Source organism: Hyperolius riggenbachi, chromosome 5 (genome assembly GCF_040937935.1).
Source record: "Hyperolius riggenbachi isolate aHypRig1 chromosome 5, aHypRig1.pri, whole genome shotgun sequence".
Taxonomy (NCBI): domain Eukaryota; kingdom Metazoa; phylum Chordata; class Amphibia; order Anura; family Hyperoliidae; genus Hyperolius; species Hyperolius riggenbachi.
The window spans coordinates 110,366,951-110,384,172 of NC_090650.1; the positions used below are offsets into that span (position 1 = coordinate 110,366,951).

Genomic DNA, 17,222 nt, shown 5'->3' on the forward strand with positions numbered 1-17,222 from the left:
CGCCACTCTGCCTCCTCCTTAGCTCACCTGTAGGTTATCAGCCACCACTGTAGCAGTAACAGCCACTGATTAGCAGCTGCCACTATGCCAGCAGCAGTAACAGCCACTGATTAGCAGCTGCCACTATGCCAGCAGCAGTAACAGCCACTGATTAGCAGCTGCCAATGTCTCAGTGGCACTATGCCTGCATACTAAAGGGAACATGCTAACTGCACAAGGTATATGGGTTATTTTCCATTGAAATATGCTCTTACTAAAGTCTGCCTTCATTAGCCACACTACCAATGTGAGAAAGATCAGCAGGGCTGTCAGGAAACGGAAGTTGTTTAAAAGGAAATACATATAGCAGCCTCCATGTGCCTTTCACTTCAGGTTCCCATTGAGTTACTAGATCACTGGCAACAAAAAGTGCCAACAAAGAAATCTTAAAGGGACACTTAACGAGGAACTCCAGTGAAAATAATGTAATAAAAAAAAGTGCTTCATTTTTACCATAATTATGCATAAATGATTAAGCCAGTGTTTGCCCATTGTAAAAACTTTTAAATTCCTGATTTACATTCTGACATTTATTACATGGTGACATTTTTACTGTTGGCAGGTGATGTAGCTGCTGCATGCTTTTTTGGCAGTTGGAAACAGCTATTTTCCACAGTTCAACCAGTTTCACAGACAGGAAACTGCCAGAAGTACCACGGTCCTCAGAGTTTCTTGTGGGAGGGGTTTCACCACAATATCAGCCATACAGCGCCCCCTGATGCTCTGTTTGTGAAAAGGAATAGATTTCTCATGTAAAAGGGTATCAGCTACTGATTGGGATAAAGTTCAATTCTTGGTCGGAGTTTCACTTTGTGTCCCTTTAACTGCATCTGTTATATGGCAAGAGCTCCTAACTAAACACATATTGACAAACGCGTGCGCTCTGTCTTATATTTTCAGGTGAGAAAAGAAAAAGCAGTGATCCTTTTTGTACAGAAGATTCCAAAAGGCCTAGAGCGGTAGGAGACATTCCTATTGAACTGATCAATGAGGTCATGTCAACAATTACAGATCCTGCTGCCATGCTGGGCCCAGAGGTATGACTGAAACATGTACTGGGAGGAGTAGGAGTTTACTATTGATCCCCTTTTAAAAATATCCCATTGCATGGCTTTGCTGATATTTTGCCTCAGTGCTCTGCATTTCTGATGTAGCTCAAATCTAGAACAAGCATGTGGAATCATAACTCCACCATTAATGGTCAGGGACCCATTTTGAGACCTTTTAGGCTACTTACACACTAAGACATTGCATTTTAGGGGACGTTATGGTCGCATAACGTGCCCCTAACGCAACGCATGGTGGTGCGGGAGAGGACGGTAGAGTGAGCCGCGTTAGGCGACTCTATCCGCATAAGGTCTTCCAGAGTGGCGCTGATTGGCCGGCGGGACCACGTGATGCGGAGCGAGACACTCCGCATCACGTGGTCCAACCAGCCAATCAGCGGCCGCCAGTGCAGTGCATATTAAGTAGCCATGTGCGCGGCTACTGTAGCGGCATCTCCCCACCTCCTCTCCGCCCCCCACTGAGCATGTGCAAACAGTCTAATGCGGCTAAAGCCGCGTAGAACGCACAGCATGCTGCACTTTCACTACGACGTGCAGCGTTACATGTAACGCAACGTGGGAACTGTGAACAGCCCACTTGTGTTACATTGCTGTGTGCGTTGGGGAGCGTTACAGGCTGCACTAACGTGCACCAGAACTTCCTCTCTGCTCTAAAAGATAAGCATAATAACCTTTAAAGAAAAACATTTCTTTGTTACAGCTGATACAAATCCTGCAATAAAATCTGCAGTGTCTACCTCCTGCTTTCATGAAAGCATACATAAGGTTATTATCCTGAGTTTACAAATTAGCTGTTCTGCCAAGGCAGCCAGTTGACATAGCTGAGAGATCAAATTACACTAGTGATTAGTCACAGATGAGGGGGGATTCAACAGGCTAACCTCTCTAAATACATACAGGGTGCATTTCTCTCGGTTTTCCTTCTGTCCTGTGCAAGAGTTCAGGTCCACTCTCAAGCGGTATAAAACCCTGACATAATATTCAATAAAAACATATTTTCCTACTTTTTATATGCCATACGGTGATCGTATTTGCTTTAGTGCATAAGTATTATTATTCATTTAGAAATTACAAGTTCCCAAAGTACACTTTTTTTAGTCTCACACTATTTTCATAACTGCTTTATTCATCTTCTAACTCAAGCAAAAAATGCTTTCTGATTGTCTGACTGGGTTCAGGAGAGTCTGCAGTGTCAGAGAAGTGTTTACATTCCTCACTTGATACAATTAAGTAAACACAAGATAACAGTTTGGATGCGTCCAGCTTTCCTGGCAGGGAGCTTCTATGTCCTGTGTTTAACCCTTTGAATGCTGTTTTAGTAAAAAACAAAATGGTGGTTGTATATAATCCGCTGTAAATAATCTATTAGAGCAAAGAAGAAATGCTGGGGTTCATTCCGCTTTAAGTCGTATTTATTCAATTTTTGAATAAAAAACTGTATTCTGGTGTATTTTACTTTTTTGGCCACAAGATGGAACTACACTCTGTTCCCGTCTGCTGTTAACAGTAGTCAGGAACTAGTGTGTATGTGTGTGTGTGTAACAGTTTGCTTTTGCTTTTGAATGAGAGCTGCATCTCAGTGATGAGCGAAAATGCAAATATTCTTTTCGATAAATTTTCGCGAAGATAAGTACTATTTTCGAAAGGGCCAAGTGCAAGTGCCATGTGCCAAGTGCAAAGGACCAAGTGCCAAGGGCCTAGTGCAAAGTGTCAAATTCAAAGGGCCAAGTGCAAAGGGCCAAGTGCACTTTGCACTTTGCTTGGCCCTTTGCACTTGCCCCTTTGCACTTGGCACTTTGCATTTTTCAATTGGCACTTGGCATTTTGCACTTTACATGGCACTTTTGCACTTTGCATGGCACTTGGCACTTTGCATGGCCCTTTGAACTTGGCCATTTGCATTTGGCCCTTTCTTTTGATATTAGTAAATTTACACTACCGCTAGGTTTGCTACAGTAACTGTCATTTACTGCATTTACATGTATACTTTTTTCCTTTGAAACTTTAAAATTGATTTTCTCAAAAACTATAAGGTCTTTTTGAATACATTTTTTTCCTCTTGTACCCACATATCTCCTTAATATACCCTGCAAATTTGGTGATTCTAGCTTGTAAGGGGGCTTAGATATTAAACAAGAAAAAAACGGACTTTAGGCGAAAATTAATCCGAAAATATTCGGGTGAAATTTTGCCTTTTGAAACGAAAATAGTACTTATTTTCGTGAAAATTCAGCGAAATCGAAAATAGGATTTTCGATGCGAAAATTCGCAAACAACACTGCTGCGTCTCACTGCTGCAAGCTCTCATTCATCACAGGCGCGGTGATCGGGGTTGGGAACAGCTGTTTCCCATTTCCCGATCACAGAAGGACACGGATGCGACGAAGGCGAACGGAAACTGTGCAGGGATAGCGTTTGGTGGCGGTAAGTAAACAATGGCACACAGGGGCGTATAGATACGTACCAAGGATCTAGAACTGATTAAAGGTTATTGGGCTGTTGTGTATCTTTTAAAGCAGAGAGGAAGTTTTGAGTTCAGGTCTGCTTTAAGGGCTGGTATTGCAGTTTACTTATTGCAGTGACACGCCACAGTCTTTCTGTTTTGTTCACTGCACATATCTTCTTTGTTTATCAGACAAGCTTCCTTTCTGCTATCTCTGCAAGAGATGAAGCCGCAAGACTGGAAGAGCGCCGGGGGGTAATCGAGTTTCATGTCGTTGGGAATTCTCTTCACCAGAAGCCCAATAAGAAGATTATGATCTGGCTTGTTGGCTTACAAAATGTCTTTTCACATCAGCTGCCAAGGATGCCAAAAGAGTATATCACTCGCCTTGTCTTTGATCCGTGAGTTCTTTACACATGTCGAAATACGGATATTTTTCATATCTGTCATTTACTTTGAAATATATTTTTATCTTGCCAGACTGTGTGTTACTCATCCTATAACTATTGTACTCAGCCTCCTTGTAGTCAGGCCCGGATTTACTTCACAGGAACCACCTTACACTTCACCCTCCATAAACCTAAAAACCAGCGGAAAACCGCACCACAAGTGTGCCGGCTGTCACCTCTCCCTTACTTCCCTTTCCTGTCATAGGTACGGTAGCTAGAGGTGTCTCTTAGCATTAGGTAGCCAGAGGTACCCTCAGTATGAAGTAGCTAGAGGTGCCCCTGACTGAAGGGAGATCTCGTAAGTGGAATGCTGAGAGCCGGGTGAGTAACCTCTCATTTATGCTCTGCATAGGTAAGAAGGGACCGAGCCACTCAGGGAGGGGAGTGAGCGGCCTTTCCATCATTAGGTGCCTGTAGGCATGTGCCTACAGTGCCTTATGGTAAATCCAGCCCTACTTGAAGTGTTTTGTCTGCATAGCAGAGTCAGTAATAAATATTCAAATATATTTGTGCTTGCTTCTTTTAGTGCAAAAAAAAAAAGGTTTTTGGTCTCCCAATGGCAATACAATCAAAGTCTCAGCTGTAACGAGTGTCAATGCACTACATAAACAGCTCAATTAATTGTTTTGCGGGCCCTTAACTCAGATCCATCAATCTGCAAAAATCACCAACAAGAGTTAGACCAGGCCTTGCTTGCCAAAATATCAAAAAGTCTTTATTGTAAACAGTTTGCCAGCGAAGTGCATCACATTCACTATAATAAAAACCATTAAAACACTATAGGAGCCTCTGAAATTGTACAGCACACCCCCGCTTTCATGCCCGCTTCATACATCCATGCACGCCACTCATTCCATAGATAGTTGTTGCATGTGCATGTGTTGAACCACAGAGCTCTGGGTGTGGCAGTAAAAGCTGATCAATCACTGTTTCACTACCAATAAATCAGCAATTCCAGATTCTAATTTGCCAAGAGTTCTTAGACATTTAGTGGATTCTTAAAGAGGATCTGTAACATAAAAAGATCCCCTGGGGGGTACTCACCTCGGGTGGGGGAAGCCTCCGGATCCTAATGAGGCTTCCCACGCCGTCCTCCATCCGTCAGGGGTCTCGCTGCAGCCCTCCGTGGAGTCCGGGCAGCGGTGACGTCATTATTTACCTTCCTGGCTCCAGCGCAGGCGCTCTGACGGCTGTCGGCTCCGAACTACACGGAAATACCCGATCGCCGTCGGGTCTGCTCTACTGCGCAGGCGCAAGTTTCCGGCGCCTGCGCAGTAGAGCGGACCCGACTGAGATCGGGTATTTCCGTGTAGTTCGGAACGGAAAGCCTCCACAGCGCCCCCCGCTGGAGCCAGCAAAGGTAAATATTAAACTAACAGTCGGCACAGTCGCCGGCTGTTCGGAGGGCTGCGGAGAGACCCCCGTGGGACAGAGGACGGCGTGGGAAGCCTCATTAGGATCCGGAGGCTTCCCCCACCCGAGGTGAGTACCCCCCAGGGGATCTTTTTAATGTTACAGAGTCGCAGTTGTCAAGCAAACATCACCTTATACATGTCAAAGGGTACACAGACCTAATTTTCACCACACAGCATGTGCAGTGACCGACAGTTGCAGTTCAATCCAGCCGTCTTAGTTACACAATCCTGGCATGGTATGCATATAGAACATCACAAATGGATTATGCTTTTTGTATATTCCATGGTTAGTAGCCTCAGCATAGCATAGCATAGCATTAGCACTTGCTTCTTTTAGTACCTAGTGTTTACAGACATGCTCCTATGCTATTATATTCTATATTATCATTTCAAGCCCAAAAAATGCTGTATTTTTGTATTTCATAGAGATTTAGTGCTGTACACATCCACATCATATATAAGAATTTAGGCAAGGTGCTTCAATAGTAGTTGGCTCCATAAAAATAGTGAATACAATGCCTTATATAACCACGGATAAGTTGGCTTTCTTTGGCCTCCAAATTTTGGATGTAAGGTAGGGGGTCGGCTTATCCGTGGGTGATAGACTTAGAGTAGGGCCCCCCATGCAGTGCGCATTGGAACGTGTCCTTGCTGCAGCTTGCATTCATGCATCTACCTGACAACTTTTGAACTGGCCAATAAAGCTCCAGGCTCACTGTGGTCAAATTACAGTGAGTTTGGAGCTCTAGTGGCCACTTCAGAAGCCTTTTTTTAGGCCAAAAGTGTGTGTGTGTGTGTGGGGGGGGGGGGATTTAAAACCTGCCCGATATACCTTTGAGACTTACTTCTTACTTGTTTCCTGGAATACAAGTGCTTCTGAGGCACATCTATGCATACTCTACTCTGATCGAAATAAACTTCAAAGAAAGACGCACAAATCTTGCTGTAGAACTGTCTTCTCCTTTTTAACTCGGGGTTGTATTGGAGAAAAAAGTATCTTAGGCCTTGTTCACCTTGCGTTCCACTCGCGTGTCCATCTGCGGTGGGGGAGGGTTTTTTGGGGGCGTTTTTATTTCCCAATTCCCAGCACTTGGGTGGGCGTTTTCTGTGGTTAGCGTTTCCAACGCCTTTTTCCCAAGCGTTTTGGTAATTCACTTCCTTTACACAAGTCAGGAAGTGAACTCTTTGATCCGGAAAATAATAAAATACAATGTACTTATTTTTAAAGGGACTCCGAGCTCAAGTTAAAAAGGAAAATAGTACTCACCCGGGGCTTTCTGCAGCCCAGTGCTGGTCGGGAGGTCCCACGACGGCGTCCTGGCTCCTCTCCTAGGCCCCGCTCCTGAATGGCTGCCCGGCGGCCTGCCAGCGACACTGGGCCGAGTGTCGGGCTCCTTCTTCCGCGTATGACGCGGCTGACGTCACCACGCAGTGTGCATGTAGTGTGAACAAGCCCTTATAGGTTGAAAGCTGAAGGTGAGACTACTGTAGTTTAGCTTCTGGAAAAGGAGGCCATCAATGGTATTAACAGCTGTGAGTGTTTTCTCTCTGAATATACAGTACCATCAAACTACATTATAGTGCTGTATACCCAATCCATTAAAATTATTGTCCCTGTCTAACACAGCAACTGCTGGCACATTAAAATCCCCCCTTCTCCCATTAATACCCCCTATGAACGGGCTTTCCCTTTTTATATAGAGAAAAATTTAGTGAACGGCATTCTTCGTACAAATTTGTAAACAAACATCTGAAGCTATAAATGACAGCATAACTAAGTAAAGTTCATTTTCCCTTATGTTTTAGGAATTGTGATGCAGTCTGAGCAACTGATGTTTTATGTCTAAAAAGAGTGTTTCTCAGAACATTTCTGTTTTTAGGAAACATAAAACACTTGCTCTAATCAAGGATGGACGGGTGATCGGAGGCATCTGTTTTCGAATGTTTCCAAGTCAAGGATTCACAGAAATAGTCTTCTGTGCCGTGACTTCAAATGAGCAAGTGAAGGTGAGCATTACTCCTATTTCCTACATAGAACTCGGCTGTGTGGCTTTTTCTATATTTTCTCAGTATAACGCTTCAAGGATATCCGAGGTGAATAAAATAGTAGAAAAAGAGGCCTTACATAGTTTCCCGCAGGTCTCCAGGTTCTCTACCACAATGTCTGGTTCACGAAAGCGAGGATGCTGGGTGTGTGACCTGGGCAGCGTCACTCACAAGACTAAGCATGAATAGGCAAAACTAGATCCGAGTCAAATGTTGCCGACTCCCTGTTGGTCACGGCCTATACAAGGACTGGTTTCCAGGCAAACGGAGCGTCGCAGAAGTGTACAAACATCACATTCCGTGTCTGGAGACCTGCAGGAAACTATGTAAGGCCTCTTTTACTACCATTTTATTCATCTTGGATATCCTTTAAGAATCTAGGGCTGTAAATTACACAGTGGGACTTGAGCCAGATTTTAGCATAAGTCTCAGTAATCACTAATTACAAGCCATAACACTCTTGCATGGCAGAGAAACACATCTGAGGGCAGGGATAGATATGGGTCAATAGTTCTAGATGGGAGCTGTAAAATATTAAAAACTATTGTCCTTCAACTGAAGCAATACCAACTTTAAACTTCTAGGGCCTGGCCTAATTCACTTTTTCTCCCAAGTTTTATAGGAAATTTTTTTTCATCTTCTGTTTAAAATAAGGTTTGCACTCTGCAAAAAAAAGTAGTTAAAAAAGTACTGTCAGAATTAGAGTATTTTCTTGCTTGCTGGTGGCTTGAAGAGAACCTGTAACAAAAAAAGTTCCTCTGGGGGGTACTCACCTCGGGAGGGAGAAGACTCAGGGTCCCAATGAGGCTTCCCCCTCCGCAGTAGCTGCAGGCAGTCCAGTGCTGGCTCCCCTGAAGTGTCTGGCAATCCTCCCTCAACAAGCCTGACAAGTGCTGATAAGCACTGATTTATTTACCTTTCCTGGCTCCAGCGGAGGCTGTTGCTGCTCTCCGCGCGGAGATAGGTGAAAATAGCCGATCTCTGTCGGGTCCGCTCTACTGTGTAGGAGATTTGCGCCTGCGCAGTAGAGCGGGCTGATAGCGATCGGCTATTTCCGCCTATATCCAAGCAGAGAGACGATGCTGGAGCCGGGAAGGTAAATATTTACATCCCCGCTGTTCTGGGAGCTTTATCTCTGCCGCCGTGGGACCGAGGAGGATGGGGGAAGCCTCAAAAGGATCTGGAGGCTTCCCCCACCCCAGGTGAGTACCCCCTAGGGGAGGTTTCTCTCATTACAGGTTTTCTTTAAATTGATTTTTATTTATAATGCAAAATTATTATCACGTACTTTCCGCGCTTCCGCCGCTGCCCGTGCTCCCGCTCGCTCTAGCGCGCACTCCCGCTCGTAAACACGCCGCCGGCCGCTCCCCCGGAGATCAATGAACGGGAAAATCCATTCCCGTTTGATCTAAGCCCCGCAATGATCCGCTGCTTCTCCGCTAAGCAGCGCGATCATTGTGAAAAAAATAAAAAAACTTTCTCAGCCTCCTAGTACTTCCTGCAAGCGTTTGGAAGGACGCTTGCAGGTTGCATTAAACAAAAAGTTACTGTTGCCATCTTGTGGCCAAATAGTAAAACTACACCCTGAAGCATTTTTTACATACAAATAAATTAGTTTTACGCCAGGTGCCTCCCTAATTAATCAGGAAGGTTTCCTGTTAGATCACGGAGCGGGAGCTGATCGCGGCTCGCAGACTAAATGTAAACGCAGGAGACGTTTGTCTCCTTTGTTTACATTGAACAGCGCTGTTGCGCAGCAGCGCCGTAAGGCAGATCGGCGATCCTCGGCCAATCAGCGGTCGGGATCGCCGCCATGTGACAGAGGACATCCTGTCACAGGCTGCACAGGACGGGTAGCGTCCTGTGCAGCCCTGATCACCAGGGGGGATAGGTAGGAGAGGGAGGGGGGGAATTTCGCCGCGGAGGGGGGCTTTGAGGTGCCCCCTGGCAACATGCCAGCCAGCAGGAGCGATCAGACCCCCCCTGCACATCATCCCCATAGGGGGGAAAAAATGGGGGCGATCTGATCGCTCAGCATGCACCCTGATCTGTGCTGGGGGCTGCAGAGCCCACCCAGCACAGATCACAAAAAACAGCGCTGGTCCTTAAGGGGGGGTAAAGGCTGGGTCCTCAAGTGGTTAAAAAAAAAAATTACAATAAAAAAAATACATAAATAGTTACCTTAGGGACTGAACTTTTTAAATATTTATGTCAAGAGGGTATAACACTGTTACTTTATAAACTATGGGCTTGTAATTAGGGATGGACGCAAAACTGAAAAAAATGCACCTTTATTTCCAATTAAAATATTGGCGCCAAACATTGTGATAGGGACATAATTTAAACGGTTTTATAACCGGGACAAATGGGCAAATACATGTCATGGGTTTTAATTACAGTAGCATGCATTATTTGAAAACTATAAAGGCCGAAAACAGGAAAAAATGTAGGAAAAAAAAATATTTTTCAATTTTCCCATTAAAACACATTTAGAATAAAATAATTCTTGGCATAATGTCCCCCCTAAAGAAAGCCTAATTGGTGGCGAAAAAAACAAGCTATAGTTTATTTCATTGTGATAAGTAATGATAAAGTTATAGACGAATGAATGGAAGGAGCGCTGAAAGGTGAAAATTGCTCTGGTGGTCAAGGGGTAAAACCCCTCAGTTGGGAAGTGGTTAAAGATGATCCGAGATAAACTTTTACACATTTCATAATTGTGCCCCTTACATATATTTTATAGGGCATTCCTCAAGCCAAATACCTTTTTTTGTGTTTTAATGCCTTAATTCCCTATAAACTAAACAAGCCACACCCACAGCTCCTCCAGTGCCTAGGCATTCTCAATCCCATGTAGCAAATGCTCTTGGGAGCTCAGACTGGGGAGGAGGAGGCTTTTCCCGAAGGAGGAGGAGGCACTACCAGCCTGGAGCTGCTGAGATTTCGTAGGCAATGGGAAGGAGAGGGGAGTGCAGTTTACACAGGCTGAGGGGAGGAGATGCAGAGCAGCTTGACTGTGTAATGACAACAAGCAGAATATGGCTGCTCTCATTGTATCACAGGAAGAAATAATCATATACTGTTTAAGATTTACTGTGTAAACTATCTAAACTTTAGATAAGATATACAGGATCTTCTCAAAAAATTAGTATATTGTGATAAAGTTCATTATTTTTTGTAATGTGCTGATAAACATTAGACTTTCATATATTTTAGATTCAAATACACACAACTGAAGTAGTTCAAGCCTTTTATTGTTTTAATATTGATGATTTTGGCATACAGCTCATGAAAACCCAAAATTCCTATCTCAAAAAATTAGCATATTTCATCCGACCAATAAAAGAAAAGTGTTTTTAAAACAAAAAAAGTCAACCTTCAAATAATTATGTTCAGTTATGCACTCAATACTTGGTCAGGAATCCTTTTGCAGAAATGACTGGCCGCTATCGAAGCATCCTGGGCCTCCATAACACCTGATCAGTGCCACAGGCTGATTGCCTCCATGCCACGCCGCATTGAAGCAATCATTTCTGCAAAAGGATTCCCAACCAAGTATTGAGTGCATAACTGAACATAATTATTTGAAGGTTGGCTTTTTTTGTTTTAAATACACTTTTCTTTTATTGGTCGGATGAAATATGTTAATTTTTTAAGATAGGAATTTGGGGTTTTCATGGGCTGTATGCCAAAATCATCAATATTAAAACAATAAAAGGCTTGAACTACTTCAGTTGTGTGTATTTGAATCTAAAATATATGAAAGTCTAATGTTTATCAGTACATTACAAAAAATAATGAACTTTATCACAATATGCTAATTTTTTGAGAAGATCCTGTATAGATAGATGGATAGATAGATAGACAGATAGATAGATAAGTTACTCACTATAGTTAGTTTTTCATCTCAGATCCGCTCTACACACCAGATAAGGCCTCTTTCAAATGGTCGACTGAACTGCACGCTTGCTGAGGGTCTCAGTTTCCCGTCTGCTGCCCATAAGTGCCATTTGAGTGCAGTTAAAATGCAGCTGAATGGCAGCATGTTGTAACACCACAGGCTCAGATGTGACTTCATAGGGGGCCGCCTGTCTAGTCTCATTACTGAGCACTAACAAGTACCTGGCCTGTACAGGAGAGTAGCTAGCAGCTGCCCATCTGAAAGAGGCCTAAGTCTGTGGGATTCCAGGTTAGTGTTATGCAGGACTAGGACTACAGATATAATTGCTTATTTCATCAGTTTGTTTTAAGTTCTGGTTTGTTTTGAAGCATAAAGGCCCAATTTAGAGGCTAAATAGGTGTTGCCTGAAACTATGAATTATTGTTTTAGGTGAGAGTCTCAGAAACTGCTGTATACACATGGTAATATTGTATAGAGAGGAGGGGAGGGGCAGGAGGTGCACTGCTATGGGGGACAATTCTAGCTTCATAATAGTGGTTGATAGATGATGATTTAAAGTGACACTGAAGAGAAAAAACATATGATCTAATGAATTGTATGTGTAGGACAAATAATTAATAGAACATTAGTAGCAAAGAAGAGTCTCATATTTTTATTTTCAGTTATACAGTATAGTTGTTTTTCTATAACATTGCAGGACTCGCTAATATTTGCAATTTACAAATTACACTCTGTATTTTAAATGATGAAACAGAGCAGAGCTAATGATCATTTAAACTTCCTGGCAGTAAAACCTTTAAGAAACATGAAGGACAGGTTGAAATTAGTGCTTCAGAAAACAGCACTGTATCCAACCCTAGTTAGGTTGGAGAGCTCAGAGAAGCATAGATAACTGAAGTTTATTAACTCTCCCTTTACTGGAAACAATATGAGACTCCTATCTGTGCTACTCATGTTTAGCTGTACTACATATACAATGAATTATATCATAAGTTTATTTTTACTTCAGATGCCCTTTAACCTAGAAGATCACTGATGGCTTCACAAATGATGAGGAGGACATCTTTACTTGTGCTACATTTGTACCTAAGACAATCATAAAGGATCATCTTGGTCAATAATAATAATAATAAAATAATAATCATGGGTGATTAAAATCTAGCATTTGCACTTTGCTCAAGTGTACTTTCATAATAAAGTTGTTACAGTATAAGTTATCCCTGAATTGTACTTAGGTATCTCAGAAGTATATTACAGCATGTAACCCCTTATAAAAGATGTTTACCTGAGTATCCCTCATTGAATAACTTCTTTATCAACATATTTAAAGAGAGATGAAGCACCCTCTTGTATTTTACCTTCTAAATCAGTGGGAACATGACAGTAAACACCTAATCTGCTCTTTGTTTCATTGTTCTCTGTTTAATCTTACTGTTATCACCTCTGATAAGAATCCCCGACTGAGCACTCAGTCTAGCTTTGCTACGGAAAGATTATAGCTGAGTCTGTCTTCTCTGGTGTCTTTTCAAGCCCAAGCCTGCCCCCTTGTGGCTCTGCTATAATTACTCAGCTATAATTATTCCCTGCAAAGCCAGACTGAATGCTCAGTCCGGGATTCTTATCACAGCTGAAACAGACACTTTTAGCAGTGAGGATGAAACAGAGAGCATGGTAAGTGTTTTCTTTAATGTTCTTACTGATATATATGGTAAAATACACAAGGGTGCTTCGTCTTTGGTTCCCTTTAAGCTGTGGAAGTGTTTAAAATGGATCTGAGATAAACTTTTACTCATTGCATAATTGTCTTCCTTTTGTATAGTTTATAGGGCATTCCTCAAGCCAAATACTTTTTTGTTTTGTGTGTAATGTGACAAACAGAACATGGCCGCTCTTATTGTATCACAGGAATAAATGATCATAAACAGTTGAAGCGGTTTGCAGCTAGGTTTGCTGTGTAAAGTTAAGATATATAGACAAGTTAGTTTTTCATCTCGGCTCAACTTTGTCAGGAGAGGGTATTTAGCGTATGCACAGGTGTCCCCCCCAAAATTGTATTAAGATACAGTATACCAGATCAATAGTGAAAGTGATGACCATCCAACCCCAAAGCACATTGGTCTCCTCTTCACCCCACGTACTGGAAGACGCTGCACTGTCCTCTCCATCGTCACCCCTCCCCCTCAATAGCTACAGATGCATTACATACCTGTAGGCTAGTGATGCTTCTGTACAGTAGTATGCCCCGAACTGAGGTTTTGCTTTTGTTTGTTTTTTTTAAGTACCTGAAACACAAATCTGGCCTTAGTTATCTATGTGGAATATTTCAGATTTTCATCAGGTAATTTGAACAGTAAAATCTTTCAAGATAGAAGCTTATTTTTACATGTTGCTCATGCGTCCACTTGAAATGAAAAAAGCAGAAACAAAGTATTGCAACAGTGAAAAGAGTCCGGTATGTGATGTATGTACCGTGAGAGCTCAGACTTATTGACTGCTGTGTGTTTTATTTTGCAGGGTTATGGCACTCATTTAATGAATCATTTGAAGGAATATCACATCAAGAATAATGTGCTGAATTTCCTCACCTATGCTGACGAATATGCAATAGGCTATTTCAAGAAACAGGTACAAAAAGCAGCCTTAATTTATCATTTTATCACTACCTATGTGTATGAAGGCATACATCTTTTCCGGTGTTCTTATTTCACAGCTGAGGATTGTATCATATTCCTCTCAAAGCAAAATAAAAAAACAATCTTATAACACTGCTACAATGAAAACATCTTGAGACAATTCAGTCCTTTACTTTTCCACCAAAGACATTTGCCTGGCTTGCCGCTTGAGCAATGCAAAAAGCTTCTACGCCTTGGCTTGAGAGGGCTTTGCAAAACCAGCAAGAACTTGTATCAAATTTTGACTTGACAAGCAAGCAGCATCTTGATATACAAGCAGTTAGGACCACAAGATGTGTGTATATGTTCTGTATATGCGAACCATGTCATCACAGCTGGGCCAATGGTTCTTCTACCTCTGACACTGCTGGATTGTATTGAGTGTAGGAACTGTACAATGTCACATTTCTGTGAAGTCCTCAAAAGTCATTGGATAAGTTCCTTGTTACACACACAAGTCATTTTACTTTATACAGTAGAGTAATTTGTATTAAATATTTTTCCAGGAACTAAACCTCTGAGTTTCCATTATTATGGGGAAATTCACTTTGACATAAGAATGCTTTGGATTACAAGCATGTTTCCAGAAAATTAATTTAGCTTTCAGACCAAGGTTCCACAGTATTAGGGACATTTTTTTTAAAGCCTTCTGTAAAAAAAAAAAAAGATAATTGGAATCTGATATTATTCTTTAACACGAGCTTAGAAGTACTTTAAGTACACGTGACCCTAGGCAAGCTGCATAAGCTTAGCACAGATTGCTGTTCAAGTTGGATCCACATACCTCTGTGCAATGTCTGTTCCTGTCATTTCCCGATCTCTGTAATCACAGCTTGTAAAATCAGTTTTTTGGCTAAAATCAAATTTTCGAACAGGAAGAGACCGGCTTGCTTCCATGTTCCCTCAGATCCCTCCCACATTTCCTTCTCCTCCCTACCCTGGGGAATGGGGTGGGGAAGACAAGGGAATGGGAGGGTGATGGGAGTGAACTTTATGGCAACCCTGTCTCTTCTTGGCTGAAAATTTGACTTTGGCTGAAAGTCAAAGTTTTCAAGGTGTGATTACAAGAACCGGGGGGAGGGAGGAAAGGAACGGACAACGTACAGAGGTATGTGGATCCAGCATTAAGATTACCTATGTGCTAACCTTGGGTAGCTTTGCCTTGGGTCAGGTATACTTTAAAGTGGATCCGAGATGAACTTTTACTCATTGCATAATTGTGTTCATTTCCTATTGTTTATAGGGCATCCCTCAAGCCAAATACTTTTTTATTTTTGTTTTAATACTCCCTATAAACTAATTCCCTATAAACTAAACAAGCCACGCCCACAGGTTTTCAGAGAGCCAAGGCACTTTCAGACAGTAGCAAGGGCTCATGGGAGCTCAGTCTGGGCAGGAGGAGGGGGAGGTATTACTAGCCAGAGATTTCAGAGGCAGAGGGGAGGAGGGAGGAGAAGGGGGATTAGGTTTTTTTGCTCAAGATGCAGATAAGCCTGCTCCTGTGTAATGTTTACAAACAACATGGCTGCTGTCATTGTATCACAGGAAGAAATAATCATATTCTGTTAAAGCTGTTTGCAGCTAGATTTGCTGTGTAAACTATCTAAACTTTAGATAAGATATATAGACAAGTTACTTGTTATAGTTAGTTTTTCATCTCGGATCCGCTTTAACTAAAATCTTCAGTCTCTACTTCTACAATTGCAATACTAAATGCTGATTGTAAGGGTAATACTGCCATGCGCCGTCTGTCCACAGCAGTATTACCACTATATAGTGCATTAACCCCATAGTCACTGTCAAACTGTCAACCCCAAGTACTGTCAAAATTATGCTGAGTGTTTTCTCTTTTGCTGGGGGATTAAAACGCATTTTATTGATAATTGATGTGTGAAAATATCACCTAGGAAAAAAAAAACTTGAACAAGGATCCATGACTCATGGAAAAGAAGGGAGTAAGGCTACCCATCTACCGATGATGGGAAGATTCGACTACGGGACAGATCTCTCTCTGATTGAATCTGATTTGAGAGAGATCTGTTGGCTGCCTATACACTGCAGGCTGATTGTCGAATGAAATCTATCGTTAATCGGCTGAATCTGCCAAATCCACTGCCTTGCCATTGCCCTCATAGTGCATGTGTGCATTTATACAATACCTGTCCTATGTCGCCCGCCCTGCAGTGCCCATCTGTCTTCTGCTTCCTGCTCCTCCGTTTGCGCCTCACACACCGCCAGCGTTTAGCACGTGGTGCATGTGACCTCACACACCCTATGTGCTATACACCAGCGGTGTGTGAAGACGCAAGCGGAGGATCTTCCTGCAGAAGACAGATGGGCACTGCAGGGTGGGCGACTTAGGACAGTATTGTATAAATGTACACATGGGGCATATTTATACACTAGGGGAACAGCGCAGGGGGTTTCGTCGCTCATCCCGGTATTGCTCACAATTTCCACCACGCACCTGTTCAACCACGACGGCCCAAATTCCAACCCTCTATTTGATTCTATTTGGTTATTTTGAGCTAATCATTGGTTTGATTGATCAGCTTTTGTAGTGTGAGAACAAGGTATTTATAACGTTTCTGTTTTTCTGATGTAGGGTTTTTCTAAAGACATTAAGGTACCTAAAGCTCGGTATGTTGGCTACATCAAGGACTATGAAGGTGCCACTCTAATGGGATGTGAATTAAATCCCAGGATACCGTACACAGAATTTTCTGTCATTATAAAGAAGCAGAAAGAGGTAAATGGCTGTCGCTGCTTTCACATCAATCATATAAATGATTTATTACAACATCCTGTATACTAAAAGAAACCAGTGTGTAATGATTTGCTTGCACGTTAGCACTATGTTCTCATACCATGAAATGACACTCTTTAAAGGATGGTTGCATGCTCTAAATGAAATAAGAATGTATTATTGATTTTTGCCCTTTTCACAAGTATCCAGCAGTTCTGCCTCATCTTTATCCACAAGTCCTCCAGACTAGAGAATGTGCGCAGCTACAGTGATTGCGGAATCTCTTCATTTCCAGGTCACACTGTTGCTTCATAGGACATAGGGCAGCAGCCCTCCGCCCCACCCCTTCGGCGCCCCCCAGATTTTTAAAAACCGCCACAGCGAAGCTTCATACTTTACCTCATTTTGGCGATAGGACAGGTCTTCCTTACGCCTCTGTGTAGC

General features: G+C 42.4%; 1 protein-coding gene across 2 annotated transcripts in view; it reads left to right on the forward strand.

Moving 5' to 3' along the window:
- KAT2B (lysine acetyltransferase 2B) overlaps positions 1–17,222 on the forward strand; it is a 120,879-nt gene that overhangs the window by 83,590 nt on the left and 20,067 nt on the right. For both annotated transcript variants that reach the window (XM_068236125.1, XM_068236126.1), the window contains exons 9-13: positions 940–1,076; positions 3,742–3,950; positions 7,294–7,420; positions 13,875–13,985; positions 16,638–16,781. In XM_068236125.1, the coding sequence (XP_068092226.1) occupies positions 940–1,076; positions 3,742–3,950; positions 7,294–7,420; positions 13,875–13,985; positions 16,638–16,781 (728 nt within the window). The remainder of the gene's footprint in view (positions 1–939; positions 1,077–3,741; positions 3,951–7,293; positions 7,421–13,874; positions 13,986–16,637; positions 16,782–17,222) is intronic.